Genomic DNA, 13,447 nt, shown 5'->3' on the forward strand with positions numbered 1-13,447 from the left:
GGTAATATAGTAAGTGAGATTGAATCAAGGTGTTGTAAAGCTAATGCAGTGAGCTCGCAGTTGCGATCAACAGTATTCTGTAAGAAGGAAGTCAGCTCCCAGACGAAACTATTTTTACATCGGTCTGTTTTCAGACCAACTTTGCTTTACGGGAGCGAAAGCTGGGTGGACTCAGGATACCTTATTCATAAGTTAGAAGTAACAGACTTGAAAGTAGCAAGAATGATTGCTGGGACAAACAGGTGAGAACAATGGCAGTAGGGTACTCGGAATGAGGAGATAAAGGCTAATTTAGGAATGAACTCGATGGATGAAGCTGTACGCATAAACCGGCTTCGGTGGTGGGTCATGTGAGGCGAATGGAGGAGGATGGGTTACCTAGGAGAATAATGGACTCTGCTATGGAGGGTAAAAGATGTAGAGGTAGGCCAAGACGACGATGGTTAGACTCGGTTTCTAACGATTTAAAGATAAGAGGTATAGAACTAAATGAGGCCACAACACTAGTTGCAAATCGAGGATTGTGGCGACGTTTAGTAAATTCACAGAGGCTTGCAGACTGAACGCTGAAAGGCATAAGTCTATAATGATAATGTATCTATGTATGTCATTACCTTGGCTGCTGGTGTGCCTGGCGAAGAGAGACACACACACACACACACACACACTCTCAGAAATACGTCGATCAAGAAACAAGGTAGCAGGAAAGGCCACAGCATATATACGCGAGGGGACGGTTCTAAAGGGTTCTGGACTAATCCGCATACACCCTCTCGATTTTATTGGCAGAATCAAAAGTTACACCCAAAAAACCAACAAGAAGCCTGTGGTAGGATGAAAAATAATTACAGAAATTTCCTGTTGGCCAGATTCAAAACTGGCAGAATGAGAAGGAAGTGTTGCAAACCTTGAAATATATATATATATAAAATGAAAATAATTTACTTGAAGGAATCCCATAAACACAAAATTTCTTTCAATAACAAATTCTTTTACCTTGTACCAGAGTGCATGACCTCAGTTTTTGTAATGACATCTATTGAGAAATGTTCAAACTTCTTGATGTACAGCAAAACAAAATAAATCTAATCAGTTTAGGAAACTTAGAAATGCCAAACTTCTCAATTATTCAGTAGTGACATCTTCTGATTAACGTCCCAACTTCATGCTGCAGCAGTTTCACATTTTGTTGGCTAGATAGAGTTCATTAAGGTGCTTCTTTTGAATGAGCGGAGTTGAGGTGTACCTCCCGGTACAAAATGGTTGAAAGAAGGCAAAAAGATAGAAAGAAGTATGGACAGACTGTTTTTCCCCTAGCATAAGTAGCTCTTAATTTGTATGTTGCCTCAACGGTATTTATTGCTTTAATTCAAAGCTTATTGTAAGAAACTACCAAAAAGGGAAACCACCCAAGTACTCAGGTAAGTGTGTGGTGGGTCGGACTCGTCACTTTCATGTTTCCTATCTTACCTTCCATGGCCAGCTCTTGTTCTCTTTCTATCCTGTATGATATTAGCTTTGTGAGAGCTAAGAAGTCTTTCATTTTCATCTCTTGCCAATACCTTCATTCGTTGTAAGGTTGGATCTTTTGTTCTTTCACCTGTTATTAGAATTTTGAGGTGATAATTATCTAATTGTGCTTTCCTTTAAAACAGATATCAGCCCTGCCACTTCTAAATGTTGAAGTAAAAATCTGCAGTTGTAATTAATACAGTCACTTCATATTGCTTTACAATTCATAACTGAACATGCTAAGAATGTGATACAGAAAAGAGAAACATCACATTAACATGGACGTTAATATAAGCTCTTCTTTTCTTTCTATCTATCTATCTATCTTTCCTTCTTTATAGGAAACAAGAGTAGGGAGAATGGAAAAATGAACTTCCATATTATATTATTATTATTATTATTATTATTATTATTATTATTATTATATTTGCCTTTATTTGTAGTGGCGAAGTTAGGACTCGTGGTCCTCTCTTACACTTAACCACACTTCATTAACATTGTACATCTGAGAGCAATATTCATAATCTTATCTTAAAACTACCATTTCAAACTAGAAACAAAATATGATCTTAAAACTACCATTTCAAACTAGAAACAAAATATGAAACAAAATAACATAAACTCTATAAATATTCTTAGTCATGTCTTAAACTATCATTACAAATTAAAAGTTGATTGACTCTAAATAAACTAAGCACAGTAAACGTACATTCATACACACATTCACTCTACCAGATTCATTCAGCCTGGCGGCACACATCGAGGAAATGCTCACGGCAAGACAACTTGAAGGAATTTAAGGATTGTATGGCTCTACTGTTGTGGGGGAGAGAATTCCATATTCTAGCTCCATTTGCAACAAAGGAACGGCTGAATGCTGCTGACCTGCTGAGAGGGATAGCAAGTGTACTGCCAGAGCGTGTGTTATGCTGGTGGAAAGAGGATAGGAAATTGAGTTGTGAAGATAAGTAGTATTAAGAAGTCAAAGTGGAAAATTGGACAATAATATAAGAAAATTTAAATCAAAATGACTTGTCCAATAAAATACATGTCTAAAGGATGCCAAAATGAGTGACATAACTACTAATTATGATGGATGAACCGGTAAAGAATGATGTGAAACAACATGCTATGCACTGGGGTGCATGGGTGGACAGATAAAAGTGGGGACGAATGATATTTTCCCGAGCCTGGTTTTCAGTTGTGTGGAAATGAAATGATGGAAGTTAATTATTGTAACTGATATTTTGTTTCAACTTAAATTGATATTTATCAGTTGCCAAATTTACTTAACCTGTGAGGAACAGGTTTATATAACTTCCTGTTTTTATTCTATTTGGTTTTCCAGTAAATTTTGAAGTGTTGTGACATGGCTGTGATGAGTGATAGTAATCTGTTTTTCATATGCATGGTATCCACATATCAGAAACATATTAAAAAAGGCAAGTGTTTTCAGGTGAGGTAAGTGTATTAAAGCATATTCAATAGTAGATCTTTGTTTAAGGGTGGAAATAGTGAGATTATTGTAGAGTTGGGTCTACGAGAGTTGAAGTCTGAGATTTGAGTGGCAAAAGCAGTAACTACGAAGTATGCTGTGTTGTCGTAATTACCTTCATCTGTGGCATATCACCCTTTCATACTGGCTGAGTGTTTAATAAAACGTAGTTTTGCTAATGCAGTTGAATAAACTTTGACCCGTTCCTAAGCTCATGCTAACAATTCCAGCCTTTAAGACAGAACACATCATTGCTGATAAATATGAGATTTCATAATCGCCAACAAAATCATCAGTTTCTGACAATAACCTTAACGAATGCACATGTTCAGTACAGAATAGAACTGTACAACCTGCCACTGATGATTAACTTACTAAAACGAAAATAATATTTAGAAAACCAACATGTAAATACATAAAGTAGCGTCAACTAGGCTAACACATCTAACACAGACCCACTCCGAATAATATCACAAAAGCGACTGAGAGGTGGTGGTGGTGGTGATTATTGTTTTAAGAGGAAGTACAACTAGGCAACCATCCTCTATATAACACTAATCAGAGGGAAAAATGGAAGGGATCCGACATTTCGAAAAATGAAGCTGTCGGCCAAAGGAAGACAAGGGCCACGAAGGGCGTGAAAATGAAAGACTCCCTAGGCCTCCATACGTAATACCGTTGGGGTCAGAAAAGAACAAGAGTTGACCAATTGAGGTCGGATAGGACAGATTAAAGTGAGGAGCCTGGCACGAGTAAGTGGAAGCAATGCCACAACTCAGCTAAGGGCGCCATGGCCGCCAACCCACGTTCCAAAGTTCAGAGCCCCTGGAGCCCCTTTTAGTTGCCTCTTACGACAGGCAGGGGATACCGTAGGTGTTATTCTACTGCCCCCACCCACAGGGGGAAGCGACTGAGTGCAAGCCAACCCATGTGGTGATGGCTTCCCTAAATGTGGCACCGCTGTTGTCGTTGCCATAGCTACAGGCCATTTTCGAGCTGGGCTTAGTAAACTTTATCTCGCTGGAGGCACTAAACGTCAGACTCTGACTCCCGTGGGCCTTAGTATAGTTCACATTCCACCTTGTCAAATGGATCTAGAAATCAAGCTTACCAGCACAAAATTTTTATGCAGCAAACCAGCATTTGACACCTTGGGTCTCTCATATGAATGGTTGAAACTTGTCTATTAAAAGAAATAAGTTTCATAATGATAGATCCGTATTAAACTGTGATTACAATAGAGTAAAATAATATATTATTATTGGTCCACCTTTTCAATACAAAATGAAAATTACATAGGGACTAGTTTGGACCTAGTAATAGGTCATCATCAGCCTGAAGTAAATTAAAGCGTAAATATCGAAGAAAACATAAACAATGTAAACACAAGTACAGTCTTTTTAAAGGTACATACCATGTGGGAAGTTGAGCAGAGATATATTAAAAATAATAACTCTTCCAATTGATGAAGCACTGAGCGGAAGTTATGTAAAGTTCGGTGCGCCGTATATTATAAAAGACCACTATGCACTAAATGATGTAATAAAGAAGAATAGTAGGATGAATGCTGGCTTCTTCTTAGCTGTTGTATATTCGAAGAAGATTACGTCGTATTTTATAAGGTATTGATAGACGTCAAATTACATGGATGTTGGAAAGGCTCTTCAGTTTTTTGGAACAAGGCAATTGTTGCGCGTGGAGGCTTAGGAAACCAGAGAAGCGCTATATTATGTTAAAAAATAGAGATCCTTTTGACATATAAAAAAAATCTTACTGTCTTTTATTCAGAATCAAATTTATGGTCCGCATTGAACTGCGAATTTATATCCACCTTTATTTAACTCCATATATGTTATTCCACCTCGTGAAACATCCATCGTCCTTCAAGATTCCAGAAGCAGAAGAGCTTTCTCCTAGTATCATACTTCGCATCGTCTATTCTAGTTTATAAACATCTTGAGAAGACAATGTTACGATTCTTTATTTTCAATTGATCTCTGAATGAACAACATTATCGCTTAAGAACCAAGTTTTTTCGATTTCCATTTCCACAATTTATACGACGCACGGGACTTTTTTAAGGATCTCTATTTTTTAACATAATATAGCACTTCTCTGGTTTCCTAAGCCTCCACGCGCAACAATTGCCTTGTTCCAAAAAACTGAAGAGCCTTTCCAACATCCATGTAATTTGACGTCTATCAATACCTTATAAAATACGACGTAATCTTCTTCGAATATACAACAGCTAAGAAGAAGCCAGCATTCATCCTACTATTCTTCTTTATTACATCATTTAGTGCATAGTGGTCTTTTATAATATACGGCGCACCGAACTTTACATAACTTCCGCTCAGTGCTTCGTCAATTGGAAGAGTTTTTATTTTTAATATATCTCTACTCAACTTCCCACATGGTATGTACCTTTAAAAAGCCTGTACTTGTGTTTACATTGTTTATGTTTTCTTCGATATTTACGCTTTAATTTACTTCAGGCTGATGATGACCTATTACTAGGTCGAAACTAGTCCCTATGTAATTTTCATTTTGTATTGAAAAGGTGGACTAATAATAATATATTATTTTACTCTATTGAAACTTGTCTAGACTAGACAGGGAACTAGAAATCTGCACAGTTTGTAAATTATCTATCTGGAGCTCATACATTTTGAGAGTGATTACGGAACCTTTGCTGAATCTCACCTTAGTTTCCACTTCTACCAAGCTATTGCAGAAACCTTCCTCATTCAACTCTTGCTGTTTCTGAACTTCAGTGATGCTGGGATCACAAAACCTGAAGTGTTGTTTTTCTAGCCTTCTTGTGCTGTACTCGACTCCCTTACTCTTATAGAGGACAGCTGTCTTCTGTGTTAATGTCCTCTTACCTGAATATCTATCAGTCTACCAATTTGAGATTAAACAAGTAGAATATTTCACACATTCTCACAGCCAATTTTTAGTGTATTTTAAGCTCTCTTATTATTAAAGTGCCTTCAGGTTGTTGCATTGAATTCTTTAGCATTCCAGACAGGCCTGAAGTTCAGGTTAATATATATATCAGGAAAGAAAAATATTCTGCTGACTATGACTTAGTAGATTTTAAATATTTGTAAATATAATAGTTCTTTGTTCCTGTAAGATATAACTGAAATTGTAGTTTATGTATAGCAGAGGTGCTAACTATTACGGATTTCACCTCGCGATTACGGAATTGCGGTCAAAAGGGAAATTATTACGGAAAAGCTGACAATTATCATTGTATCGACTAGCTGGAAAATAATAAATACTTAATTGTGAAATTAATTTTCTACGGTAAAAAAGAAAAGAAGGAAAAATGTTCAATCCTTTCGAACCTTTCTCCTAAATCGTCCTCATTTCAATGCTTGTGAGTTGGCAATGATACTTATTCGATCGTGACTTCTTTTTGCTACCCATAAGTGTTGTAAAATTCATTGTGAATGAAGGAGCTCAGGCGCTGCTCTTCTCCACTATAAATCCTTCAGTAATGTTGTATTTGCTGTGTTAAGTGTGTTAGGTGTACCTGATAGTTGACAGAAAGATTGAGAAAGAAGTGAGGCCTACATTAAGCACATCTGCACTGGAATTGCTTATGGTTCAGAAGACGAAAATGTCATCACAGTGGGAGGGATGCTTCAGAGTCTACTTTAGAATAGATTGCTAGAAGGAAGGGCAAAAGGAGTATCATTATTATGCTTTGGACTTGACATGAAATTTTTCTCGGGGGCGGAAGGCGATTACTGATAATCCACTTCAAAGGTTGACGCCTCTGGTATAGTGTATTTTTGTATTCCAGGTCAAAGTTAGGTTGTTTAGATTAAAGAAACATGGTCTATTTAGAAGTATTATTGGTTTTACGTCCCAGTTACTACTTACATGGTTTTCGAAGATGTTGAAGTTCTGGAATTGTGTCCTGCACAAGTTCTTTTATGTACAAGTAAATCTACTGCCATGGGGCTGATATATTTGAGCCCCTTGAAATACCACTGGACTAGGCCAGGATTGAACCTACTAACTTGGGCTCAGAAAGCCAGCACCTTAACTGCCTGAGCTACTCAGCTAGTCATGGTATATTGATTTAATACACTTATGAATACATTTCTCCTTCTTATTTTAGTATTTTGAACAAGAACGATTCAAAGTAATACGTTCACACTATTTTTCATTTCAGTTATTTGACTCGGTAGTATTAAGCCATCAATCTGCTTTTTAAAGAATACTTAAATCTTTCAACTTATCCACTGTAAATTCATTCTAAAGGCATTTTTAACCAAACTATTTAAAATGTCGGAATATATTGTGAGACTGCCGTCATCAGGCTTATTAGCTCAGACGTTAGAGTGCTGTTTGTTTTTTTTTAGCTCAAGCCGGTAAGTTCCTTAAGTGGTATATTGTGTGCTCAAATACACCATCCATGTGTTGTTAAATGTACTGGTACATAATAGAATTCCTGCAAGATGAAATACTGATACCTTGGCCTCTCCAAAGTAGTTTGTACGATGTAAAATCAGTAACATTTTTATTAAACTGCAAGCTTTTTTGCTGTAAACTGCCATGACACTTGTAGTAAATTTGAATTATACCTGCACTTACTCTCATCCAGAGTTTCCTGAATTTAAAGTGTATTGTATTTGTTTCTTTATTAATTGTAAATAATAATATTAATTTGCATAAAAGAAAAAACAAAAAGGAAAAGATCCCCTTTTCCAGAGTCGCTCAGCCGGCTGCATGAGAGTTCCAAGGGTGGAACGTTCGTAGAGCCGAAATTGCTATATCAGGACATTTTTAATAAAATTTATATTCGCAGGGCAATTTTTGGTGGCAGGATAGGTGGTGGCTGGCACAAGAATTACACAAAAACGAAATAAATGGACATTTATTGAACACAAAGAACATTTCTCGAAATAAAATGTTAACTTTTTCTTGAGTGAAGGAAAAAAAATATTTACAAGTGCTTATACTTCTTGAACTTCCCTATGATTTTTACACATGAACCAAAAAATAAATTATCGTCTGTGTATTCCACTTCCAGGCATCAAAGGTGAATCATAATACATAACTGTAAATCAATCAAAATTTTCAACATTAGTGAAAATTCTTACCATCTCAAACAACATTGTTACATTTCAAAATAAATTTATTTGTTTCCAATTACATTTTATTATTTTGAGAAATTGAGCACTGCTATCCAAACTTCTTCCCCACGCAACATCTTCATTTCACTACGGCATTAAACACATTATCTTGATTTTTATGAACCATATTTGGAACTCTGCTGCCTATAACCTTATTTTTTGACACTGATTCTAGGCCTTCCATTTTGAATTCTTAATTTTATTTGCCCACTGTATATTCTCTCCAATAAAAAAAGATCTAGATATTCTATTTGAATGTAAATTCCTTCTCATAAATAGCTAGCTTTTTACACATCATTACTTTAATACTTCCCGTATTAATTTTAATTTATTATAGTATTCAGCTATGGTGTTCAAACTACTCTGCATACCTCCAGCTGTTAAGCAGGAACCGACAACTACCTTAAATTTACAAATTATCATGCAAGAAAACAAACACGAGTGAAATATATATGAAATAGATGGATCCACTGTCAATAACAAGACAGAAAGAAGAGAGGGTTAACCATAAAATAAGGGAAGAAGATAAAATACAAAACATTCCCTTAGGAGAGACACAACCTTTTAATTTAATGTGATTTGGATATCACTGCAATACAAAATCTTTGCTAACCAGGCTAAATATTGTGCCCATCCGAATGGTACATTAGGAGAACAAAAGGATATTTGGTTTAATTTGCATTTTATTCATGTATACGCACGGTCAAGTTATCAGCCAATAGCCAGGCCGTCCCATTGAGGGAAATGTGGAATGGAACTGGGTCGAGCGGTCAAGGACACATGGACTACGTCACAGCGGAGTGCTAACATCATGCGAGAGAATTTTGAGAAGGGGATGTCAGAATTCTAGAAAGATCTGTTGAGCAGCTTGTCTTCTTTCTCCCAAGTCTTCCCAGCGCAAACTTTGCAGCATTTTTGTAACGCTACTCTTTTGTCGGAAATCACCCAGAACAAATCAAGCTGCTTTTCTTTGGATTTTTTCCAGTTCATGAGTTGGGGTCTTAACCAGAAACTTATATGCCCTCTCCTTTACATCCTTACTACAACCCCTAAACACGCTCATAACCATGTGCAGAGGTCTGTACCCTTTATTTACTATCCCATTTATGTGATTATGCCAATGAAGATCTTTCCTTATATTAACACCTAGATTGAATTTTGAGAACTTTATGCTGCACAGTCAAGTGAGTAACTGAAAGGGACATGTGTAGGACTGCAACCTTCATGGGTGAACGGCCTTTAATGTACTTCCTTGCCATAGGCAACTCCAGCAGTTCCCGTGCTCCAATCCAAGTCCGAGCTAACCGCTCTTAATTCCATAGGAGAAAGACTTAGAATAGCAATTTACCATGCACACCTATGTGATCAGAATACAAAAGAATGGACACAATGGGTACAGTTAGATTGTAATGGAAGGGTGCATTTGAATTCTAAGGAGAGTAACAGTTGTAGAAAACCAAATGTTAATGGTGAATATTTAAAGTGTTAGCATTGGCAGAACACTATAGATCAATAATGAGAATGATTGGCAAGTCTGTGATATAAATAAAATGGAAATAATTGGAATCGTAATGGGTGGTTAATGGGGGCTTATGAAGGTTGGAGAAAGGTCTTTTTTTACAATTGGCTTCACACCGCAGTGACACAGAGAAGTCTTATGGTAACGATGGGATAGGTAAGGGCTAGGAGTGGAAAGGAAGTAGCCTTGGCCTTAAGGTACAGCGCCATCATTTGCATGGTGTGAGAATGGGAAACCACAAAAAACGATCTTCAGGGCTGCCAAAAATGGGGTTCAAACTCATTGTCTCCCAAATTCAAGCTCACAGCTGTGCTCCCCTACCCGCACGGCCAACCCGGTCGGTGGTGAAAAGTCTGAGAAGTAAACAGGTGTTAACTGAGCGAATAAGAAATATCTTATATATAGATGGAAGGTTTGAGAATGAAATAAAAGGCAGAGAAATATAGGCAAATGACATCCCATGACAAAGAAGGCTTTAGATTAGTAAATCAAGAACAGATGAACTCGGTAAGACTCTGTAAATTGTCATACAGTAAAGTGAATGATGGATAATATTTTTCAAATTTTAGGCACTCTTTGATCAAGAGATATTAATTTAAAAGTTTACTCGAGCCTGTGATGATAAGTACTGATGAACTGGCTGAATTGTAGCTGCTCAGTGTCTAAATTGGACTGGTTTCTAACTGATGTAGTATTTTCACTGAGGTCATATAGATATTTCATATTAGAAACAGCAGGTAAGTGTGTAGGAAAACGGATAGCTCTTCAGCCAATAGGTGATTAACATAGTAGTAGTCTGAGGCTCGTCCAGATTCTCTTTTTCTCAGATAAGTCTTGTACCCACCATTCACTTATGCATTAGATAAACTCCGTTCAGTAGGTTTAACAACAGACTCTGTTATTGCCATTCTTTGTGCCCGTTGAAGTATCATGTCTCATCTTAAGAACTCTGAACTCAAAGTGAATTTTGCAGTGTTTTATTTGTTTTCAGAAAAAGCTACCTCTATTATTATTTTATTACCACTACCAAAATGTTCCTGCCTTCTTAACAGTTGTGACATTTACTTAGGGGAATTCTAGTAGGTAGAGGTAGCATCCCGGAGTATGAATGAATAGTGGCTTCCCAGATTATGCTTATTCATGTAATGACCTTCACATATCCATATTTTTTCTACCTATAACTTGGCAACAAAATTGACACATTCTTCCTGGGAGTGGAGTTAGGCACAACCATTCAGGCTCGTAGAAAGGACTGCTCTTGACTAGAAAAAGAAAGAGCTGGAACACAACTTATTGAAGAGAAAATTTAGTTTAGAGCTTTCCCGTAGAAATTAATGTTGGTACAAATATGAAAATGCCAGAAATATCTAGCACTACTTAAGTAATGATACACATGCACGTGAGAAGGTTTTCTTTTCTTTATTGCACATACTGAACCGCAGCCTTTACAAATCAGCTTGCTAGCCACTGAGGCTGGATCTCCTGGTTATTGATTAATGGATATGCAGAAGAGACTCATCACTTCAAGCATTTTCTCTTGTATTTTGTATTCTGGTGATGCGTTTATCCGTAAGAAAAAATTTAAAGTGTAATCTGTATTGGTATGGTGACGATTTGAGATAATTTTTATGTACCTTGTTTTAAATTGTAGATATCAATCTGAAATTTAATCAAAAAGTACAAAATTGCAGTAAATTATTGATTTAGTCTTTATTTTTGGTACCTTGTGCTGAATCATAAGGAAGTACAGTAAAACCTTGGATTGCAAGCATGTTGGTCTAAAAGTGTTTTGCAAGATGAGCAAAAATTTTAAATGAATTTTAACTTGATAAACGAGTGAAGTTTTGCACTACGAGTAGTACTGATCTGTCTGCTGACAGTCAGTTGACCAAAACTAAGTCATTTCTTTACTCCTCCCCTTTCCCTCATGCTGTGGAATTGTGGGTATTCTTTTTCCTCTGATTCTGAAGGTTTTTAATGTCTGTCAGAGGGGAAACAACAGGGTCAGAGGTTAGAAGTAAGGAGTTTGAATAGTTAAAAAGCTGAAGATTGTTAGAGCTTGATTAGAGGATTTCCATGCTATGGATTAGGCAACCCTGCCAAATTTTACTACAGCAATGGGCCCTGAGAAGAAAAGAATTGAAGAGGAAGGCAGTAAGAAAAAGTAGATGATTATGGTGAAAGTTAAGAAGGAAAATAATCGAGAAGTAGCCTATGAACAAGGTATACTTTTGCCCGATATCATGAGATTTTACACTAAGTCTACATCGCCTTATTAAACAATATTAAAGAAGAACTAAAGGTTCTGGATGTAGCAAGGGGAGTCATGAGTGTATCAAAAGCAATGGCCACATGTTCCAAAAGATGAGAATATGTAGGGCAATTGCTTCCCATGTGAATCATGTTATATCAATACATATTATTGAGTTGTGGAATGAATCATCAGCGTTTCAGTTATTTTGTATGGGAAAATTTGCTTTGATGTAAGAGTGCTTTGGATTACAAGCATGTTTACAGAATGGTTTATGCTTGGAATCCAAGGCTTTACTGTATATGTATTAGGTTGTGTGTGTCCACCTAGCCATCTACTATAAAAGTAGGCACAACTTTGATTTACATTGATGGTCATTAGTATTTTGTTCTATTTCCCCTGAAATCAAACATCACAGATTTCTATATGTATTTTTTAAAATTTAATTTCTGTGCATTTAGTTCATAGTGATATCCTTAATAATGATACGTAATATTTACTGTTTAGGACATTCGAAATACAGTGGGTAATATTCCTATGAGTTGGTATGATGATTATCCCCACATTGGATATGATTGGGAGGGAAAGAAGATCATGAAACCAGAAAGAGGTGACGAGTTGGATAATTTCCTGAGAAGAATGGAGGATCCAAACTTCTGGTATGTCCATTTTTATTTTAGAATGTATTTAATTAAAAACCTTATGTTTGTACAGTATGTATATGAAAGAAAGAGCTAAACAAGTGCCAGATAGTTGTATATAGAAAGGAACTCGAAATACGATGGTAATCCCAAAAATAAGGTGTATCTTTTTATAAATACAGAACTCTGTTCGTGTGGCTGTTGGTCACAATATTGTGAAGAGTGTTTCCCACACTCGCACATAAACATGCACATGCTGCGCTGAGTGCGTGCAGTTATTCGGTTTTTGAACGCGAAAGGTACTGAACCGATTGAAATCCATCGCCAATTGACGGAAGCGTAGGTGACAACAATAATAATTATTACATGTAATTCAAATATTTTGCATATTATAGTATTGAAAAGGTGGACCGTTACGACATTAATTTAATAATCATTGTTGTGATCACAATTCAATTCGGACCAAAACCATGAAGTCTATATCCTATGAATGTATGGTGAGTCATGAATGGATGTCAAAAATGTTCATAAGTGGTGTAGAGCGTTTGCAGCCGGACAGACTGAAATTCACGATGAACGAACAAAGGAGCAGGAGATCGTCAATTTTCATCGAGACAGTCGTGAAGGTTGAGCAAATCATGCGGGAAGATTGGTGGATCACCCTGGAAGATCTCTGCACTTTTGGTTGGCGAGGTTTCCTGAAGCGCCGCTCACAACTTCCTGAACAGTATGGTGGCAAACTGATATGACATGGGCATACAAAAACTGTCACAGCGTCTACAAAAATGCATAGACCGAAATGGTGATTATGTAGAAAAATAGCTAAATGTTCATGCTGTAAAATGATGTAAACCATCATAGAAATAAACAGGTCTA

The 13,447-nt window shown here is 36.7% G+C and overlaps 1 protein-coding gene across 1 annotated transcript in view; it reads left to right on the plus strand.

The window, feature by feature from the left end:
• LOC136872496 (ribosome biogenesis protein BOP1 homolog) overlaps nt 1-13,447 on the plus strand; it is a 115,258-nt gene that overhangs the window by 23,978 nt on the left and 77,833 nt on the right. Inside the window, exon 3 of the mRNA XM_067146304.2 lies at nt 12,438-12,589. Within this exon, the coding sequence (XP_067002405.2) occupies nt 12,438-12,589 (152 nt within the window). The remainder of the gene's footprint in view (nt 1-12,437; nt 12,590-13,447) is intronic.

The sequence above is a fragment of the Anabrus simplex genome, chromosome 4, assembly GCF_040414725.1.
Source record: "Anabrus simplex isolate iqAnaSimp1 chromosome 4, ASM4041472v1, whole genome shotgun sequence".
Taxonomy (NCBI): domain Eukaryota; kingdom Metazoa; phylum Arthropoda; class Insecta; order Orthoptera; family Tettigoniidae; genus Anabrus; species Anabrus simplex.